Here is a 22771-nt window from a genome sequence, read left to right as displayed (position 1 = left end):
ATAGCAGAGGGCGGCAGAAAGTTAGGTGGGCGGATTAGGTTAAGATGTTCGCAGGGGTCAAGTGGATGCAGCTCGCACAGAACCAGATTAATTGGAGAAATATGGGGAGGCCTTCGCCCTGCAGTGGGTATAGTCAGGCTGATGATGAGGTTACGTCAATGGGCCTCTGTAAGTTCACAGGGTACAGGAGACGTTCCAGTAAGTCAGCCACAAAACGTAACAGTGCTACATGCACAGAATTGAATTTTCTTCGACCGATCGGTTGCTCTGGTTTTAATGGTTACAATGCTAGCCCTACAATGTAGCACAGATTTTAGTGCTAGCATTAGTGTCCCGTCATGCTCAGCAGCATTTCAAATTTGTCCCCTGCGGCCGGGCATATAAATACGTGTTCTAGGTCACTCAGAGACCTCTTTATTTGTAGCAGAAGCGAAAAACGCATGTAGTAAGTATATCTGGCCTTAAAAGCCTGTGTTTTTGACTGCGGTACTAACCTTGATGATTCTCACCTTTCAAAGACGTCCCGTCGCACACGATGTCACGTGTTGCTTCGTAGCCCCATTCTCTGTGTCTGAGGCTGGACCTGACTTCATCGGAGCAATCATCGAGTTTAAGGTGACAAGGAGACTTTCTTGTGATGTTCCTACGAAGAAAGTCAAAAGTAGCGTTCTTGTTTTGCTACTACTTATCTGGTTAGATATCTGAAAACTGGCAGTACACTCGAGTAGGCTGCAAATTCATTTTAATATCTCTTGCATACTTAGATCAGCACTTCAGCCTAATTTGCTTTCTTTCCAATTATACACCTGTTCTCTGTAATATATGTCAGCCATAAACATCTCGCTGACAAAGCCTCTTACCTGCAAGCTTGTCTATAAGCGTCCTCGTCATATTTGCCCTCTTGGTCCGGACGAAGCTGTGGATTCCATAGCACTTCACTGTACCTGTCGTAGCATCGGCGCGCAGCTTCCTGTGTGCAGGAATCAAGCCCTAGAAGACAAAAACATCGCGGGCTCTGAATAAAACAGATAAAGAAGAAGCGTTTTCCAGGGCGCACGCGCCCTCCTAAAAAAACTTTGCTGGGCACCTGCAAAGTCTGAACATTTATTCAATGTGAAAGTGTTTCTAGTCCCATTGCGTCCTAGTTCTTTTTATTCTTTCCTTATCTCTGCAGTTTACAAATAAAAAGCAACCTTTACCTACCCAGTACTCCCAAGGCGACAGAAACGTATCATTTGTTAGAAATTACGAGTACTTAAGTGTTATCTTTGCGCGACCCCTTTCTTGGTATAGCCACGTACATTATATTGCTGCCAAAGCTAGCCGTGTGTTAAACATTTTAAAACGAAATTTCAAGCAGACACCTTCTGATTTGTAGCAGACTCTCCATTTGAGAAACGGCTGTTCCATCTTTGTAAGGTTGTGCGGCTTAGGATCCTGAAACAAAAGCACTTATTAACGAACCTGCACGAATTCAAAAACGAGCGGCAAGGTTTGTGTCCGCAAACTATGCTTTCACTGAAAGCTCCGCTGAGATATGCAAAAATTTGGGGTGGCCTCTATTGCAAGACAGACGCAAATATCTTAGACTTAAGCTATTTTACAATACTTTAATAGGCGCAACTGGTTTGTCGGAAGATTCGTACATGAAAGCTCCCAGCTATATACCCTCCCGTTTAGATCATTCTTTAAAGGTTCAAAAATAGGAGTGCTGTATACGCCCCGCCGGGCTGGCGCAGTGGTTACGGCGCTCGACTACTGTTCTCAAGGCCGCGGGATCGAATCCCGGCCTCGGCGGCAGCTTTCCGATGGAGGCGAAAAGCAAGGCGCCCGTGTGCTGTGCGATTTCAGTGCATGTTAAAGAACCCCGGGTGGTCTAAATTTCTGCAGTCCTCCACTACGGCGGCTCTCATAGCCTGAGTTGCTTTAGGACGTTAAACCCCACAGACCAACCAAAACAGGGCCGTACAGGCGTCTTTAAAAACTCATGTTTTCCTGAAACAGTGCGTGACAAAATAAATTTCCAGAAGAATTTGTCTTAACCCCACAATATTTGTTTAAAAATGCTCCGTCTCTCCTTTCGTTGAATAAACCTTTTTATTTTTTAATGTGTTGTGCTGCTGTGCGTTTTCTGTCTTTTTTTCTGTATACGATTGTTTAATATAACAAAATGCCACGTTTTTTATGTCTTTCTTGCTTTCATAACTCTTTCGTTATCAGTTTGCTATATATTGGAATGCGTTGTATGTTTATTATTTTTATTGTTTGGTTTTGCAAGTTATCTGCATGACGATGTATGCTTTAATTTCATATTCCACCTACAAAAATGCCCTCAACGGGCACTTTAGGCACATGAATAAATAAATAAATAAAAGTCCGTCCGATATTGTTGTTGTTGGGGTGGTTGTTTTGAACGTTCACGGTGCGCTAAAGAGTATCGACGAGTGGGATGGCAGACCGATAATTATGATTATTCCATAAAATAAATTGGTATGTACTATGGTTCGAACCAAGATTCTCGACGTGCCAGGCGGTCACACACTGGGTAGGTCAGGAAAGGTTCTAATTTGAACCAGGTTATAGAGGCACCCAGTGAAAGCGTTACGGTACCGTATACCATACTGACGCGCGTTTGGAATGTGTTCTGCTGTTATAGTAACAATATTCGTCGAATGCAACATGGGAGCATGGTGACAGAGCCTAGGCAGTAAGTGGTGATTACCGGTGTCGACGCAGTGAAGCATTAGGTTAAACACATTAAACACATATGAAACCTCTACTGCCTTTCCCCAACGTCGTTCCACTAGGAGTACAGACTCGGTAACTGTCGTCGCTTTGTCGAGACAAGATCTAAATATTGCTGGTCTGGTTTGCAAGAAACAATTACAATGAATGTAACAATAACATCACTGAATTTAGAAAACAAAAATAAACATTCATGCTTCATAATAAGAGATGCCACCGGATTCTCACATTGAAGCACTCTTTAGTGTATAACGATTTTTTGAGACTGCAGACACTCAATTGGAGGGTGTATTTTGTTTTCACTTCAGCACTATGGTCTGGGGAAAACTAGTCCACCATCGTGATCGTCATTGTCGCAGCAGGTTGCACATCGAATCTGGTCCAAATCAGGCAGGAGAAATCTCAGGGTGACAAGTTTCAGGTGGCCCAAGCCAAATTTGTAGGTCAGCATCGTTATCGCCATCGTAGAGTGAAGTTGCACATTGAATTTAATTGAATTTAAGTGGGCCAGTTTGAGTGGAGGCGTGGACCGAATTTTGAGGGCACCATCGTTTTCGCGGTAGTTAAATCAGGTATTATGTCGATTTTCATTCGAATCGGCTGAGGCTGAATTCCGGCGGTGAGTAGGCCACATCTGGGTGTACACCGGGCTAAATTTATAAGTCGGCGTACTGTTCACCCTAGTCGAAGCTGGCTGACATCTATATTCGTCCAAATAATCCGCGGTCATGTTTCTGCTGTATTGGACTCAGATTGAAATAGCTGCGCGTGGCTGCGTGGGTTGAACTCACGAAACATCTGAGCCAATCAGAGTGACGGCAGAAAATAAAGATACTTAAAGAAGCTTGGTAGCAGGCGGTGAGTGCTTTTCCTCTGATATAACAGCTCACCATTCGTGAGGTATGAATCTAATTACCTGTAATTGCGAGAATAGGCTGAAAGTAATGAGCGGTTTGAAGTGTTGTGCTTCTAAGTATCTTCTTGTTTAACCAATAGGTATCAGGGCTGACACATCCCTGAAGATGACTTTTAAGGCAGAATATAGCAGCTTCACCGCAAATATTGCAAATATGTACGCTTTTAATTGCGGACTAAGTATAAGACAAGATTACGAGGCAAGTCGTCTTTTGTAAATATTGAAAACAAATTACTCAATAAGAGCTAAGCACATTAGCTTTTAAAAAAGGAATCATATCGCTTTGACTAAACCCTGCACCCGGAATACATTTGGATTTATAAAATGCCAGATTTCGTAACGGTTATAGTTCCTAGCATAGATGATCGTTTCAAAGAGCGAAAAGGTCTTGTCTGGGGAATTTCGTGTCGCCATTGTCCCTCTCTGCATTCTTCCAGCACCTTTCGAACGTCATCCATAACTAATTGCCTTCAAAGACGCCAACTGCAACTATTTAGTCTGCGAATGATGATTCAACCATCGCTCACGGGCACATTTTTATGTATTATAATCGAAGGGTACTTTTAAGCTTGTTATTGTCTTGAAAAAGGGGATGTAAATGCTGGCCTAAAAACTATACAAATATATCAGACTTTGACAATAATGTTTTAATGATCCACGTTTTGGTAGATTTTGTTTGTTGGGTGTCCACTTTTGAATTAGGCATCCAAAAATATTAGGAGATATAATGGCATGATCAGAGTGGGTCGTCCAGATGATTTAGGCCTGAACAAATAACTTGATTAGTGCCCGAAAAGTGCGCAATGCTGTATCTAAAATGATACCTACCCTTTTTGTGAACTATTCTGGCGAATACGTTAGGAAAAATTCAAAGTTGGACAAAAGGAAACCTACTCCCGATTCCCCCCCCCCCCCCCCCCCCCTTGTTTCATGGGCAAAGAGGCACAGGGGAGGCTGCTTACGCCTGGAAGCATAAATCCCAAAGATGATTACAATATTCTTTAGAATAACGCGCAGGCCTGATATGTAATGCTAAGAATTTCTAAGGAAAAAGCCCAGTGGCAAGGTCGGACGAAAATAAAACAAAAACCTGTAGCGACAAATTTTGGATACGCGCATAGATTTCAACCGGAATTTGCTTCGGAAGGCAATTCTGCATATCATAAGACGACATCAAATGAGTCATTGTATCCACAAATCAACCGCTCTCCAAAGAACTGACAAAGATAAGGACTGCCTGCTGAATTGTACCAGTGGTTACTGCGCTTGATCGCTGCATGAGAGACGCGGGCACAATCGCGAACGCGCGGACCATTTTTTGATTACGACAAACACAAGTCGCCCGTATACTGCGCGATGTCTGTACACATAACGACCGCATGCGTGCAAAAGCATCGGGCTCCTCTCCACTGCCACCTATCAGGGCCGATGCTGATTCGTAGACCCATAAATATCTTCGTAAAAGGATGTAACAAAGCTACACATCCTCATATTATCGTAAGATTGGCAGCGAGTATTTCATAGGTTTATGCCACTGTTAAACTCTCAATGCAAGCGCATGACGAACTTGTACACAAATATATTTTTAGGAATCGTATGATTAGGTCATAGTCATCTCTACGTTAATAGCACCCTTGTTTTTCAATACCACGATAGACAATGCTCGATAAAGGCGGCACTAAAACAGTACACACGACAGGCATTCGGGACATGCTTTTTCTTGAGCATAACCTATCATGGCATTACAAACTTCATGCAAAGTAGCCCAACATCTCATGCTGAATAGCACTCGCTTGGATATTCTCGATTAGCCTCATATTTCAAGAGAAGTTTCAAGCAAGGTGAACACTATTCGCCGAAACTAAAACACAATCAATAAACGAAGTGCCAGCGACTCGAATAGTCATGATCCGCTCCTTAGTGCACCGTCCTCAGGCGACACTTCTTTAAAAAGTAGCCACCGGCAGCCAGTTTTAAAATCATAAGCATGAGTTTGTTCAGTAAATGTTAACTTCTGTGCTCACTCCGGCTACTTATGATAAACCAATTGCAACTCGTCCTCTGTAACTTCTACACGCTAGTGTAAAAACAGGTCGCTAGTTGGCTGGTTCTGCGGCGAGAAATACTGCCTTTGTTTTGACAACATTCAAGTTTCCTTCGACGTACTAACCTTGCTCAGATGCAACGAATAGTAGGCCGCCAAGTAGTAAAGCCATCAGGGTGGTTTTTACAGCCATCCTCAGAAACCAGAAACGACACGTGTGATGGCACAGAGAGCTCCAGACACAATGACCTTGCCCAACGCGATGCTCAGCACACGTGTGTGCTGAGTTTAAACGTGTGATTGACGTCGGGTAAGGGACATGTGGAAGTTATTGATAGCAGCAAGTCGCGTTATCGCTATCCCTCGCCTACTTTCCGGCTGTGGGCTGTTTCCTTCCTGTATTTGACTCAAGGGAATTGCACTCGATGAAGACTTATCTGCACCCCCTAGGAACAGATGCATTCCCACACTGGGCTGAATTTCAAGTCCCCGTTTCGGTTAAGAATGAAAAACTTTTTTCACACCCCCTCGAATCGAATTGGTCCCATTTTACAGTGAAGGTGTGCAACGAAGACAGAAAAGAGTAATTGCTTCCTCATATTGTTCATGTTGTGGGGCGCTGAATTCATGTAACGGTACGAAATTTGATGTGCATTCTAGATTGAGGCCAACTCGATGCTGCCCTTTTATTTTTGGTTGACCACACCCAAAATTATGGCTATTTGACCCCAGTAGCCGGCCACGACAGAAATGGTCAAACATTTATGTCTAAGCTGTCTCGATTATGGCTATTTCCTTTTTATTTTTATTTTTTTTTTAATACCCTCAAGGCTCAATACGGCATTACATAGGGGGGGATGTGGAAGCAAATTAGGGTAGAATAAAAACAGGAGAACAGATGATGTTATGGTGGTATGTGAGAGAAGTATATAACTAGTCATAATAATCTTTATACAAAACTAAGAAAAATAGTCGGGCAAGCAACACTTCAACATAATACGAGAACTGTAAAAAGAGAAAAATGTGCAGCGATTTCAGTAAAGGGGAAAAACATGCACATCGCGCATGACAGACACTACAAAGCTGACCATGAATACAGAACCTAAAAGCAGAAAAAAGATGATAAATGAAACATTTGAGATCTCACCGACTAAGAAACACAGATGACACCGAAATTATCAAAGAAATGAAACTACACAGGGAACTCTACACGGTGTCCTCCTAACTGGGATCAGCTACCTCCCATATTTGGCCCCATGACACCCAAAATCTCACTTTGTCAGAATTTGACCCCAATCGATGCCTAACCTAATTTGACTACGGCCGATTCAGGGGTGACCTCCAAAGTAGGATGGGCCACCTCCAAAATTTACCAGCTTGATACCCATAATTTGAACAAAATTGATGTCGAAATTAATTCGAGTAAAGCCAATTCAGTGGTGACCTCTAGTTTGGGATGGGCCGTTTCCAAAATATCCCCCCTGAATCCCCAGAAATTACCTCTTCAGAATTTGACTAAAATCTATTGCTAATCTAATCACGTATGGCCAATTTAGTTCTGAGCTGAAATTTAAGTGAGCCACCCTAGAAATTTGTCCTCCTTGAACACCGGAAATCTGATTTCGCCCGAATTTGGCCACAGTTATTTCCTAACCAAATTTCACTATGGCGAACTCACTACTTGCTTGCAAATCTAGGTGGACCACTCCCCAAATTTCACCAGCCTGGACCCTCAAAAATTTGCCCTCATTAAAATTTGGCCAAAATTGATGTCGAACATAATTCGGGTATGGGCTATTGAATGGCGTCCTCTACGTTTGGATTGGCCACGCCCAAAATTTGGACCCCTAGATGCCCCAAATTTTACCTTCTCAGAATATGACCAAAATCGTTGTCTGAAAATTCGGATGTGACCTCCAAATTTAGGTGGGCCATGCCTAAGTATTGTGTCTGGAATACAAAAATTATATTTCCTCAAGAATTATAGATCCTCCAAATTTCACCAAGATTCGCGTCTAACATAATTTGAGTATGGCCAACTGTAGTAACTTCCGAAATTGGATGGTTGCAATCAAATATTAATACATTGGGGCTCAACATTTGGCTTCGAAATTGACCAATAGAAACAGCCACTCAACAAGGCTGCTGAGCAATGAAACACGTAACTCATCACAGAGCTAGGCATGAACTCGAAATTATTTAGTAACCACGTAATTTTTGCAAATAATTCGGGCTTCCCATGTTAAACCGCGCTTCATGAAGAACGTAAAAGACTATGAGATATTTTTTATTATATTTGGTGGATAAAAAATTTCGCACCATTTGGATTTTTACCCAACTACAAATGCGTGTCAAATAAATGTCCTTTGATAGCTTGCTAGTAATTATCATTTCCTGAAGACTTTTCCAGGTGTGGTCCAAGGTTGGCATGCACAAACAACGTGGAATTAGTGCAAGTGCTGACGATTAATTTTTAGGTGAAGGAGACAATATTTCAGAGCATAGTTTGGAAAGAGAAAATAACCTGAAGGTCTTGACGTGGGCTTGACATTCGGCTTAAAATCTTATTAAATATGCCGCAATTTGGCTTCCACCAGAAATACAAGCCGAAATATTTCATAGTTGAGCTTTAATTTTCACCACATGGTTTTTTTTTTTTTTTTCCGAAACTAAAGCCAACTGAATGTGGGTGTTTGCGATATCCGTCATATGCAGAAGAGGCCTTGACAAGCGTTTACACTGCATTGCATGTGAATTACCAACAAACAGCTCCTAACAAACAGCTGTATCCTAGGGGGACAGAGGTATGTGAGAAATATTTCTACCGCATTTGGTGAGGGACTGGAGAGCTATTGCTGTCCTCCTAATCTGTCGTCACAAAAAAGCGGCCTGGAAAAGGCTTTTCTACAACCACAGCCCAGTCACTTGTTTAAGTTACACATTCTTCTCTGTAGCTTTCACAAAAATAATTACGAAAGACAAGGAGATGCAAAGGAAAACTTTGAACACACTTTTGGATAATTTACATTCGGATGGCTCTATAGATTCAACGAGAGTATCAAGAGCTCTCCCGTTTCTCACTTCCTTAATTCAAGTGTTACTGCCACAAAGGGGTTTGTAAATCCTGGCGCCTATTGTTCATGGATTGGCGTTGCGTTTTCAGACACAGACAAATTCCCTTTCGCTCAGATTCTCAATTTGTTCGGATTATAGCGAGGATTATCATTACAGTCCTGCTTTAAAGCAACTTTATGAAGCATGTTTAGATAGCGCCATCTGTTAGGATGACAAAAAACTGCCTTTCGGGTTGGTTTTGCTAAAAGCAAGCTACAGCAGTACAACTTTTAATAACCTTGTACGGTTGAATACATTTTTTACACAGCTTCCACATTCTGCTCAGTTAAGGTCTGTAAACAGTGCGTGCAACAGGCAGAATTCGCGTACCCTAATTCTCCTCAGCGCGATATTATACATTAGAGATCTGGAACAAACATCAAACAACCGTAGCAGAAAGGCAATGCCCAGAAATATTGACTAGTGCGGATTTCTGTTCAGAGATGACGCTACTACTTCAATCAGGCGTTTTTATGTCATTCTGCTGCGCAGCGATGGCGCCACCTTACCTGCATTTGTCGAATGCTTCGTGGAGGCTAGCGGTGCTGCTGGTGCCACCTAGCACGGCAGCATGGCACTTGACTGCTAGCGAGTGTGTAGCACGTGCATACGAGTTTGCAAATGATGCGTTTTAAAGGAGAACAGAAAATTGATTCTTGGTTTAACTAAGTACTCTCCTATGTTCTTTTTTATCGCTCCCCTCACTGCTTCTCCGCGCTACCATCTCACACCCTATCTTTGTCCGTTTAACGCAGACTACCACAGCTCATATCTCTATTATAAGATGGCTGTTGCCGCGGCCGGCAACACCTTTTTCCCACATTAGAATTTTTTAGTAAACCCCTTCGACCCACCTCTGAGTATCACACAAGGCAGCTACTACATTTATTTGCAATAGGGGGTCTCTTTTCGTCTCGTATAAGATGGAATGCCACGCCGCGTTGCACAGTGGTTTAGACGCTCTGACAAGTGAATCGGAGTACACGGGGTTCGAACCCCACCGCCGACGGTTCCGCTTATATGTAGGCGAAGGGGAGAGGCGTCCGTGTGCGGTGTTATGTCAGAGCACGTTGAAGATTTCCATGTCTTGAAATATTAGTACAAAGCCCTCCAATACGACGACTTTTTATACCTTTAGCTTCCACTTCAACCCTACTCCCTTCCTTTACGGCGTGGTTCAGCTGTCCATGGAGAAAATGTGGCAGATAATGCGCATATCTTTTTCTGTAAACCAATCTACATTTACAACATGGAATACGTGCAAGCATTAGCTACAGTGCTTGGAGGGAGAAGTTAGGCAAATTTATGTTCGACTGCGTCTATAAGGCACCGAGTTCTAATAACAGAGAGAAAACTAGCTCTCCCCGGAAACTGGTGATATAAGCTAGACAATGCATTTAAACTAAACATATATGCCGCCATCAGCGGCAAATTTGGCGGCTAAATTTGATGCGTCGACGTGCTTTAGCGCGGATATCAGACATAGCACTAAACACCCAGCGATCCCTTCTACTCCCTCTTCTTCGGCAAGGCAGTCGCATCTTTGACTTGTTCGGCAAGGCGATCTTTCAACCCAATTATGCCAGCCGACGGTAAATTTCACTTTTTCTGCCAAAGCATTTCTTCCCCTTTGTCCGTGAAGAGCCAAATAATCAACCTTTATTGCAAATAATCCTTGGACTTGGTAGTCTTCAAGGTCTGTTTAATAATACAGACAAGGTCTATAATCGGTAAGACAAGACCTGTTTGCGAAAACAAAGTCCGTAATTATCTATTGACATATCGCGAAATGCACTGACACTCTAGCTTGTCAGGAGACCCCTTGACAGGGCCCCGGTGCATGCAGTGCACTGACATAGTGGTGGGGAAATGAGCGATGATTGCTGTGACGTGCAGTGCCCCGAGGATGGATCTGCGGCACGTGGCCAGTGCTGCGACGCGCGTCACTACAGGCTAATACTGAGCGGCCTCAGCAAAGAGTTCTAGAGCTAAAGCTATACTGCTACTACCATTCTCCAAGGTAATTCCTTTCCGCAAACTGGGTACTGCGCATGTGCCAGCTTCATCTTCCCATCGCAGAGCTGCGCCACCAAAAACATAGACGTGACTGGGTTTTTAGAGCACGCGCCACAACGAACAGATCAACTTACCCAGCCAAAGCACGAGAACACTATGATGTTGCCCCAGAGGTCCATTGCATCACGTTCTCACTGCAACGCATCCAAATTCAACTGACTGCCACAAAACACTTTCGCACCGCGCGGCTAATATCATCGTCTTGAGCAAGTTTCAACTGCAGCACATTATTGCGCTCCACAGTGGACATTGTCGTCTTCATGAAGTTCATCTGCGCCGCTCCTTGATTTAACTTAGGTAAATAGGCCATATACTACATCATCTGGGCAGGTGCGGGAGAGGTACAAATACCAAGTCAGCTGTCCCTGGCTTCTTCGCATTCCTGAAAAAGTGAACGACCGCAGCACTCTTTTCCTCTTCAGGTTAGTTGAGAAATCCCGTTCCTTAAGGACCATCGTTGCACAAAATAAAAGCTGCGGTTTCGATAATACTTACAGCTTTTCCTTTTTGCGCCACTGGAGACTTTCCGCCGGGTGGAGCGTCACGAGCCTAAGTCAGCACACTCTTCGCTTTCATCGTTTATTACATAGCAAAACAAAATAGTCAGCCATCCACATCATATAATGTGATATACAATATGTATAGGTATATACCTCTAGTTTAGCGCTCAACATTATTCACACAATATATATGTATATTTATATATATATACCGACACGCGGTCTCCAACGACAAGTGCACACAACAATGCCGTTTAGGTGCTTTTCCATACGCCACCTATTCTTTCATGGCAGCGCGCATATGAGGACACGCACGGCAAACTGCGTCAGTGCAGCGTTCACCGCGTCTGGTGTCACGTGGAACAAAGACGCGTCACCTTTATCGATCCAGATTAAAATGAACTTTTGAAGTTATCACTTCTACCCAGTGAAGAAAATGTGATGTTAGTGCCTCACCAATGGAGATGGGAAATTGCAAGATCTGTTGACATGGACGGCTATTCGTGCGGCCTTTTGCCATTTTTGGGTAGATGCCATTAAAGTATCAAAGACACGCTGCGTTTTACGGAGAACTGCAACAGCGTTTCTTTATGCACACTGCACAGTTTTCTTGCGAAAGAGACAGCAGTTCAGTAATGGTTGTTTGAACTGGTGAGTGCGGTTATGAATAGTGTGCTGTGCGATCTGCGATGTAAGCCGCTAACAGATGGGCCGAAAGAAATGATGTATCCGAGAAAAAAAAAGGGACAAAGACGGATTAACAGACGGTATTCTGTGCACAAATCACATTTCTGAACGCAACTGCAACAACAAAAAAGGCTCTCTTCGGTTTCCTTAAAAGTGCCCTTTATCGCTCTCTTCTCAAACTGCAACTCTGACCAAATTGCATGGCATCCATTTCCTCTCTCCCCTCGCCCTTTCATTGCCCTCACCCAGCAAAATGTGGATCATGCCATCACAAGGAAGTGTGAGCGTCAGCAGTAGTGAAACCATCTTCGGGCCTCCAAAATGCTTTTGCTCAAGAAAGCGTTCACAGATGCGTTGGTGTGCTCCTTTCGGAGCGTCGCAAGGCTCCAACAGGGAGAACTCAATAATGTTTACGCTTGAAACTCATACTGGTCTGGCTTCCCTGCACAACCATTGCGCAGCTCAAAAGACTGATCGTAAAAACGAGCCCGACGTTGGATACACACACGCACGCTTATAAAGACACATACAGCTATACATATGAATACAGGACGACGAGAGGCCCTGTCAACGTACGGCGTAGAGCTAAGCCCCATATAGCGCACGCCGGTCGGTTGGCACGACCTGCACGATCTGGTTAGTGCGAAGTAATATATGTGGCGGATATGTAGGTTGTTTTCTATTGGCGATACTACGCGCTGCATACGATAATATACACTTCTATGTGACACGGCTATCCACGAAAAGATATGATCGCTCGCGATAGGCGACTGTGGAACGAACTCCTTCGGAGTTCATTATTCGCGCTGTCGTCGTGTTTACTAAGGCAACGTCAACATTAAGTTTTCCGACGTTGGTGGATCCTCGCAAAACGACGATAGCGTACATGATGCAAACATCCACAGTGGCGTTCGTCCAGCCCGCTAGACTACACTACGCTAACGTACATGATCCTAGTGACAAACCCTTGTGATATAGAAGGGGTATACGAGGACTACTTTGCGATAAACTACACGTATACTGTAAGCGAGAATATAATGTATAACGTGAGCACGGACTGCGCTCCGTACGGCCAGTCTCTCCAGTGTGCGAACTGGTCATGCAAGGGAAGCCTGGATACCTCGCTCCGTGTCGCACGCGTTATATGCCGGCTCAGTTCGACCCTGCCCTAGAGGTGCCTCACATCAGACACAAGGCCGGGCAAACAGCCGAATGCCTGCCCCGGTAAAGTCGGCGGTCTCCCCAGCTCTGACTGCGTCGTCATCACGGGACCTACCTCAAGGGAAAATCTGACCAGCCGAGAATTTCGCGTGAGCGTTTTCACCACTTGTCCAACTATTGGCTGACGACTAAGGTTCTTCAGAGCGTCGTCCTTGCGGTTCTCCATTTCAACAGCAAATAGCACTAGACCTCATTCATGAGGCAATTTTCGTGAACCTGACAAGACTCGGCGTCAACTTCTGCGTGAACATCTCGTTCTTCCGCGTGACTCAAGAGTAGTCAAATTTTAGCCAGCTGCTATTCTGGACCGAGGAATTCCCTCATCGATTAAGGGCCGAGATGCCATGAGTGCTGTGTCTTTCATCTGTGTTGTCCCATAGGCTTGAGAGAAAGTGTTGCTTGGCAACTTGCACCGAGTAAATTAAATGGTCTTGACTTATCCTTAGTAAAAATGCCCTTAGCTTTCTTAGTGTGTGCATGATGACCTGTGCCATTACGAACGGCACGACACTCCCATGGAAGACGAATGCGCAACACTTGTACAAAAACGAAAAAGAAAGCTTTATGCACCATGCGAACTCGAAATAAAAACAAAACAAAAAGAAACGTGCCAATCCATTTCAGTGCTGTTCACACCAAAAATAGAGCAAACAAAAACAAGTGCAGAGGAAGCCATTCTGACTGCCCCTCATCCGTTGAGGCTGCGGGTCATTGCGAAAAAAGAATGCTAGAGCAGTTTTGGCAGACTCTTTTAGTGCGTCCTGCATCAGCAGGCCAAAGGCACATTTGCGCCGGACTAATTAAAAATTAAAATAACAACGAAACTAATAGCTGCATTAACGTAACAGGTTCTAGCTTCAGCAAGAACAGGTAGTGAGTGCGACGTAAAAGAAATAACCACTTTACCCAGATGACACCAGACGCGGCGAACGACGAGCAACAAGCCGGTGAATTCAGTTGACAAGCACTATGGCCAGCAACCATAAGCACACGTTGTTAATACAAAAACGGTTAAAATGTACAGTCGCGGACAAAAGTGGTATGCTTCACGCGAACCGCAACGATTGCATTTTTTCAGTATTGAAAAATGTGCCACACAAAACTGTTTGGACAAGATGGCAAGTATATCAAGGAGGGTACAGTTATGCCTATCTCAAAAATAACTGCTTCTCTGTCAGACAAATCTGGCGGGCAGTTTTCGCGCAGCGCGTGGAGTATACCACTTTTGTCCACGAGGGTACGTACAGTACAAAACTAGCAAACACACACTGGTTGCACAAAAGCACGTACTAATAGCAAAATTTTGCGATTGTAGGAAATTTTGTGTCGAATAGAATAACCAGGACGTTATGGGTTCAGTTCCTTTTAAACAACATCAAAGAGACTAACCAAACATACATCACCCATGAACCCACACAGTATGTGAGAAGCATCGAGATGACACTTTCGAGAGGCGACATCTGCTTTACAATAGTCTGCAGAAGCCAGGTGATCAGCAGTTACTGTACCGTAACTTAGCGCTACGCTCTGAAACGCAGTGGTTGAACCCGTAAGAGGGAGCAGTGATTTATTGTATTGTAAGATAAAGCATAGACCTCCCACTTTCTCATTCAGGATCACCAACTAGACGGCACTCTTCCGTTGCATCCAAAGCGGGACATACAGTCGCGCTCAGCATTACCTACAACACACCGCGGTGGTGACGATGTATTTAGGGCTTAGTAACGGATGAGTGAGTTTACATCCTGCGCAGCTAAGCGTGCAACTTTTCAGCACAGCTGAGCTTGCGCTCCGACGTGAAGCCTCTTTGTAAAACAGCTTGCGCGTTGCAGCTAATACTGAGCACGAAAGAAGGCGGCTTCGACGAGTCTATTTGTTTTGACTGAAACGTTGGAGTTTGCGGGAAACCAGAGCACAGCTAGACGCCTTTTTCAAGCATGGAGTTTTTTCGGTTTGTTTTCATTTCTTAACCGCCGATATGCGCCACAAGCTGAGACTTAATTAGGCGCACCCACGTGCAGTCTGATGCTGGCGCCACATCACATATTTTTTCAGCCCCCGTTTTACAGGGATTGAAAGCGGTGAAATAAATGTCGAAATGCTTTAAATGCACAAACCAAAACGTGGAAGAGTGCCTAGAGCCGAGATGTGCCTGCATGCGAGTCCATAATTTGCAATTCTGCCAAATTTATAGTCAATATCCTTCAAACTCCAGTACGTGTTATTTGACGCCTATGGGTATTCTCTCCTTTTTATCAACGAGCTTCCTCTGTTAAGAAGTACTTAATGTATTAGTTTTCGCAAGTACACCGCAACCCCTCGATATTAAAGAAAACAGCATGATTCCTCGTTTTCTTTTTTTTTCAAGATTACACTGGAAATACAGCAGGACATCCACAGAATGTATTGCGAAACAATGATTTACAATCATTCTGAACCAAACTCTGTCTGAAACTTTAGATATGCTCTGCTGTCAGTTTCATTGTCGCATTCTCCTAGACTGCTCAAGTCCAGGGTGTTGCCTTCAGGAGTCCTGGTACAGGCAAGTAAGATAGCAAAAAAAAAAAATACAAAAATATATAATTTCTCTTCAAATGAAATAAAGTGACTAGTTCACGCTCCAACAACACGCTTAAAAATCGAGGCGCGTTCTCTGTTAGTATGAAGAAGAAAGCAAAAGTATGTTAGGTCGAATATGAGTAACTAGCAAGGAAAGTGAATATAAAACGAATATTTACTGTAATATTTGCACTACGTTAAATAAAGCGTTTGACACTTGCCAACAAAACGCGCTAAAGGACACATGGTTATGGTGTTCCTATAGCAGGACAGCCTAAGACTGAACATAATTAATGTTTACAAACTTTAAAAAAAAATGTGTGCACGAACAGTCACAGTACAGGCTTCTTTCTCCAAATAGGTACTGCGGCTTGTTGACGGTATAAACAACCGCCGCATTAAGCAGTCACCATTCACCCATTCGCCACCCAGCCGATATCGTTACGCAGTTACTGTGAAGGCAAGCCGGTCTGGCTCATGCACCCAGAAATATAGTTCTGCAGAATAATTAGCGCTAACAAAAAAAAAACTGGTTCATAAAAACGGAGCACACACAATTACGTCACGTGGATTTCATGTTCCTGTGTGCGATCACTCATTTGTCACTTCCATCGTTTCTTCCGTTAAGTAACAAGCAACATTCGCTTATTTTGCTATGACTTTGCACTGCAAAGCTACGGTGGGTTCTCGGTGTTCCTGAATGATGTTAATTTGGCGCACATGTTTAATGTATTTCTCACGCTTTGCCCTTACAGGCGTCAAAGCGCAAAGACACACCCAAGCTCAGAGACAGATACGTCAGCGATCGTTTCTCGAGTGACGTGCCGTCCGAGACATACAATCATAACGCTCTTTGTCATCGATACTTCTAATAAATTGCAGCTCTAATGGCAGTATCTGAAATCAGATGCAAAGGTTGCCTCTTATGCATGACATGCTTTATTTAATCACACAGCACTCATATGGAATAAAAGAAGCCGCTAAAATTGACGCCTATACGCGACTCGTAGTAAACCTTTTGAAGGGGAGTAAAATCAGTGGAGGGATAAGGTAAAATAACGGAAACATGTTACGGTGCTGATCTTGATGAGCAATGACTGCCATAATTAGCGCAAGGTATGTGTCGTTTGCCGTGCATGTGAACGCATGAATGAGGTATTTTGAACTGAAGAATCGCTCCCCTCCTTTTATGTCATTCCAGAGCACTGTGAAGCAACATACGCTTTAATACGATCCGCGACCTTTGGTATATTCTTTCAATTCTGCACTAGCTTCCTATCAGATTGAAAACAAAGAGCACTGAGTAGCCCCGTAAACTCCTGTCAAGCTTCAAGAAAACTTTCTTGAAGGTTTGCCTATGGCTTCAAATACGCGGTACCTTGTTTAACCAGCAGCCCTTGAACAGCACACAGCATGGGGAACTACATGATGGGCATAATCTTTACAATCAGTTTTCAACGTTGAAACTACTTGGCTACTAAAGGCTGATTGCCGGTTGGCAAAAAAAGAACAAGAGAATACTTATTCGCACAAAATTGGTTGTTTTCGACACAAAAGGTGTTTAGGAAACACAGGTTTTCGACGCCCGTGACACTGAAAGCAAAGCATTTGAGCTTAGCACACTTCGGCTTCACTTCTGCTCGCGCGGCGAAACTTTACCGCGATTGTGTTACGAAATACTAGAAAACGTTTTTTAGATGCGCCTTTTAAGCTTTGCCTTTCTGCTGTTTCCCCAAATGCCGCGGAAAACGCCTCAACAATAAGCTTGACTTTGTACTGATTGCTTTTTGGCACCTAGACAGGTGTGGATGTTTCGCCGAGCGCTTCCCATAAAGAGCACCAAATACGAGTATGCGCATTTCAGCCGTGACAGGTTGAGAGCCAATAACAAGAACATCGCTAAATATTTGGCGTAAAAGATTACGTCTTGCTTTTACGCATAAAATAACAAACTAGTACGAAAAATAACTTGGATACGGAATTCCTCCAGTAACAGATATGAGAATAGGTATACTGTCTCCTAAACAAAATAAGAAAAACAAATGACAGTATCAGAACGACATCACCTGAATAAAAAGAAAGTTTAATGAATGAAAGAACTAGTTGTTAGAAATAAAAACGTCCAATAATGGAGCCATCTCCCGTACTCGAATCATCTACTCGACAAAAAAAGATAAGAAAAGAACTGTTAATTTCTACTATGTTCGACGTGAAATCAAAGTTCCATCAAGTTCCGTATACAGATCTCACAGCTGATGTAATCTGGCTATAACATCTACACAAATGGGGATGATATGGTTGTTTCGGATTAAGAAGCCAATATTTGGAAAGCTTATCCAGCATACGCATGTCCTGAAAGTCGAGCTGCCGAAATTTCTGAGCAAAACCTGCGTGCCCTAAACGTGTCGGAATATTCAACGTTTGCACTGGGCTAACTATGTAGAGGTATAGAATAAAATATTCCTTCTTTCAACTGCAGCTTCTACAGGCCCGGCATCGGACGGGGCACGAGATCAATGTTCCGAGGACGATCGAGGAATAATTTGAACTGTCTTCACCAGTCTTCGCAGCAACGTCTCTTAAAGAGGTGTCTTGTAACGTACATCTTTTTTTTTTTTCCTGTGAAATTTTTGACTGCGCTTGGTCTTCGCTTGGTCGAAAGATTTTTAATGAATGGTCAAAGATGAATGCATCGTAAGAAGGAAGGGAAATTCAAGAAGCCCAGATATTTTACTACGGCATTTTCTAACAGAATTCTGAGAGGGTGCCGAATGTGTAAAATTTTGTTTTTAATACATTTCAGTGATTCTGAGAGGCCATGGAGATGTATACGTTATCAAAAGAAGAAAAGAAAATCAACTGCCCGTTGTTGTTTTTTTTTGTCCAGTGGTTTGTGGACTATAGAAAACAAAAATAAATCCTAAATTTGTTTAAGTTGAAACTCGCTTATATGTCAGTTGCCATTCAACAAAGGCATGCTCCGGAAACAGAAAGGCACAACTAAGGTCCTACGCATCTCTATTGTTACTTCACTCGTTGCGATATTCAATCAAGATTGGAGACAAACCTGGAAGGTAGGTATAAGGGTGCAGACGGCTGACTCATACAAATAACAACACATTCCGCCGAACTGCGTGACGACTCACATCTTACTGGATCTCACAATACAGTGGGCAAACGTGATAAACACTGGACATGAGCACACAACCACTTCACAGAACCGCACACAGTAAGGTCCCGATGCGTAGAGAGAACGAGGTCAAACAGCGGAGGAGAGAGAGGCAGCTGGCGACACAGGCTTTGACGAAGGCTGGGTCGTCGCGCCCGGTCGTCACTTCCTTTGACGTCACACCAACACACGTACGCACACGCACACACATGCAGCAGTATACGATTGCGTAATCGCAGAGCGAGACGAAAAACAAAAGACAAGAGCAAAAAAAAAAGCTTTCCCCGAAATCTTCACGGCAGGAATCAACCACGAAGTGATCACTTGTGGCGAAGAGACAGTGGCACAATGGTCTTGATTTTGCATCATCGCTGAGCGCAATGACGCCACGCAGTTGGCCGCATACGCGAGCGAAGCGTTAAAAATCTGTTGGAGTCACTGAATAAAAGAGAGTAGGGTCCCATGACCAGCATAGCGAAGTCATTGCACGGTAGGCGGCGCGAGTGACGCAGCGGGCGGCAGTGGATGCCATAGCAATGAGCGAGACTTTACAGCGTTCGGCGTTCTTCCCTGCGTTAAGGTGAGTCACTTCTTAAAGTGAGACATCTTTCACCTTTAGCAACATTCTTGTGTGTAAGAAATAACTCTTCCCCTCAGTACTTCCTTGTTTTGTCTCCGTAACACCACAGGGTTCAGCTTCAGCAGAAGCCATTTTGCTCCACTACTTTTAACGCTTCGCCAAGTGAGTCTGCCTATACGGGCTGCATTCTTTAAATAGCAAAAGCAATACCGTCTCCTTTGCTTGATGGCCTCCTATGGTGTATGTTAAGCCCAGACCAAAGCTGCTGGTCCGGGCTCGCATTTCCTCCGCACAATAAGGAGCAAAATTCTCATTCCCCGCGCTTCTTAAGCTCTGGGCCTAGTACACGTGTATGTGGCTGAAGCTGTCTAAGACGGCGCACGAAAGACAACGGCACAAGGAGGGGGTACACGCACCGCCTTACGCAGCAAACACGAAGGTTAAGCGTTAACCATGACGACCTGTCGTCAGACAAGGGTAAACAGCGTCTTTCTTTTCAGATGCGCTGAACAGACGAGAGGCAGGATTAGGCTTCAAGCAATATCACTTTAGGGTCAACAGGGTTGGGTGCGAACACTTTCCCCCAATAACAGGGATGACCGGAAATCCTCTCTAACATAACGGTAAAAGCCATGAACACGTTAAAGACGAATGCTTGTCATCTCAGACAGATGTCGCGGTGCTCCCACAGCAAATGCACAAGCTGTGGCCATTCGGACTGGCTCATGAACGGGAGGCTACTCTGCGTTACACAGTGACTCCACGCATCTGTGGGCCTGGTTCGCAGGTACACTGCAGTTTTTCTGAAGCGGGTCGAACTGCAGGGTTGGCAACGCTACGCCGTCGTCGCTTCTTTCTCGGCCAGTTCGAAGCCTTCGACGAGCGTCTCGAGGATAAAGCGAATGGTGATCTTGTAGATGTTCTCGATATTCTCCGTGTATCGGTCACCCAGGGTTTCCGATACGGCTGACAAGAACGGGCCCTCGATGTGCTGCGGACAGGAGAAGTCGAGGCATAAGTGTCACAGCATGCGTTTTCCCTTCCACCATTGCAGGTAGCGAAACATAGCACTTGTTTTTCTCGCTTTTATCTCCGCCAAGTATAGGCGTTCCACGTCAATAGCAGGCATGCTGTAATGGAAGGCAATGAGCCAGGAGGGGGACCTATCGACATCTGCGCATGTTCGATGATACCTTAAAACGGCGACTATGGATACATTAAATTTGGCCTCTCCTGATAGAATACTGTGTTATTTGAATGAATACCTATTGTAACCTATGACAAGGCATTGATATGATAGAATAGTTCAAAAATACAATACAGATGTCACCACCGCTGGCTTACTTTTTACATGTGAACTGCGTTACGTTGACAGATTTTCGGGTCGTGGAACATGGCGGATAGGTTGCTATATCATTCAACTCTAAATGGCGATCACGGAGTCTTTCCCTCCTTTTTTTAAACAAGGAGACAACGCTTGGTAAATTTCTTTCAGGTTTTTTGTTTCTATAAATTCAACTTAGCTCCAGTAAAGCAAATATATTTTTTGGTCGTCAGGTCTGATGTAGGGTGGGCCACAATTCACTTGACAGCTTGTATGGGACATCACGAGGCGGGATTTAAACGCATATAGAATCATGCAGTGGAAGGGTGACAGTAGTAATTCGGGCCTCCCTATAACCATCTCTCTCTCTTTGTCCAGACGGCTCGTGGAGAATGTAGTGCCATGGACTCACCCAGAAGTATTCCTTCTTGAAGCCCTTGATTTTGTAGTGTAGCCTGCCAGTGTTGTGCAGGTAGTCCATAAAGTAGTCGAGGTTGTCTAGCGCGTTGATGCCTTCGTCCAGCGTTGTCATGACGACGGAGGCGTGCTGCGCCAGCTCCATACTCTCGCGCTGAGACTCCTTCGTGCGGAGCGCCTGGAACTTCTCGAACAAGTCCAGAAGATCCTCCTTCTCCTGGAACAGTCTGCACAAAAGCGACACCGCTGTTAACCTTCAGTGCCCCTGGATCAATCGCAAAACAAAATACGATGAGGCATGAGCGCAGGTAAGAAAATCATGTCACAGGGAAAAGCGCGAAGCTTTGCAGTGAAGAACTATACAGCTAAAACAGTACGCATGAATTGGTCAACACAAGCTGCTTTGTGGTTACTGTCTTCCGCAGGATACCTTTTTTGTTCTCTGAAGGAAACACAACAATTGGCAAGAAGACCAGCGCAGACTTCATCCAAACTATATAAGGGCGGTCCTTAATTGAGCAGTGGTGTTGCATAAGCAACACGCTTGTGCCACTCTGTCAGTCTAACATTACATTTCTCCCGGGGTTCGTGGGGCTTTAATTAAACAGTGCGACTATACATCCTTGGCTACCTAGCGGTAGCCTGTCTGACTGGTTATTTAACGGTTTCTGGTTAGACTCCTGTCTAAACCTCTCATCTCAAAGGATCTAGAGAATTGGCTCCTGCCAACTCGACCGTGCCATGCGAGCTCCTGGCGCCCTCACACTCAGCGAAAAATCAGGGCTTGGCCACGTCACCTGTAAACTTTAATCTACTAGACTCGTGCTTGTGACTTAGCACTCACAGCGTAGTGAACGCTGACACTGCAGAAGCAGCGGTTTCTGGAGAGCTGCGCTCTTATAACGCTATTGCGCTGATGGAAGTCACTTGCCTGACGAACATCTCGATGCCTGTGGGCTCCATGGCCCTGGCGATGGCCTTCCACGACTTGGTGATGCTGAAGATCTGCCGTGCGGTGAGCGGGTGGCGTGGGTCCGGGGGCGGCGGTGGCGGAGGGTCGCCGACGGGTTCGGCGTCGGTGCTCGCGGCGCCTCCGCCGGAGCCCTTGCGGCCGCCCGAGCCGCGCACCAGCGACGACAGGCTCTTGCTTAGCGTGCACCCCATGGGTCCGGGAGAGGAGGACGACGACGGGACGGAGGCAGACCCTCTACCTGCGCAAGCGCCACCCAAGTTGTTTTTACAGACTCAAGTGTTCTAGTCACAGCGCCGGTATGAAACGGGAAGTAAAGCATTGCAAATGCACCCCGCCACGCCTGTGTAGAATCTTTGCGAAAAGTTTAAAGCCATTAGTGTCCGTTTTTAAGAAGCCTAGTTGCATTCCTTTTTCGTTCGTTGAAGTATTTACTCATTCCCACTGGA

The 22771-nt window shown here is 44.5% G+C and overlaps 2 protein-coding genes across 3 annotated transcripts in view; both read right to left on the bottom strand.

The window, feature by feature from the left end:
* Nucleotides 1-5993, bottom strand: part of LOC146176351 (uncharacterized) — a 41788-nt gene extending 35795 nt beyond the window's left edge. The window contains exons 1-3 of the mRNA XM_084580943.1: nt 5832-5993; nt 861-990; nt 510-643 (exon numbers count right to left, since the gene is read on the bottom strand). Of these exons, the coding sequence (XP_084437069.1) occupies nt 510-643; nt 861-990; nt 5832-5898 (331 nt within the window). The 5' untranslated portion in view covers nt 5899-5993. The remainder of the gene's footprint in view (nt 1-509; nt 644-860; nt 991-5831) is intronic.
* Nucleotides 5994-15653: 9660 nt separating this feature from the next.
* Nucleotides 15654-22771, bottom strand: part of LOC146176350 (neuroglobin-like) — a 240764-nt gene continuing 233646 nt past the window's right edge. For both annotated transcript variants that reach the window (XM_084582699.1, XM_084582698.1), the window contains exons 4-6: nt 22284-22563; nt 21348-21579; nt 15654-20602 (exon numbers count right to left, since the gene is read on the bottom strand). In XM_084582699.1, the coding sequence (XP_084438825.1) occupies nt 20447-20602; nt 21348-21579; nt 22284-22516 (621 nt within the window). In that variant the 5' untranslated portion in view covers nt 22517-22563 and the 3' untranslated portion in view covers nt 15654-20446. The remainder of the gene's footprint in view (nt 20603-21347; nt 21580-22283; nt 22564-22771) is intronic.

This window comes from Amblyomma maculatum, chromosome 10, assembly GCF_055883805.1.
Source record: "Amblyomma maculatum isolate TAMU_Amacu chromosome 10, ASM5588380v1, whole genome shotgun sequence".
Taxonomy (NCBI): Eukaryota; Metazoa; Arthropoda; class Arachnida; order Ixodida; family Ixodidae; genus Amblyomma; species Amblyomma maculatum.
The sequence above is the reverse complement of the archived record's forward strand: the minus strand, read 5'-3'. Positions and strand labels throughout refer to the sequence as shown.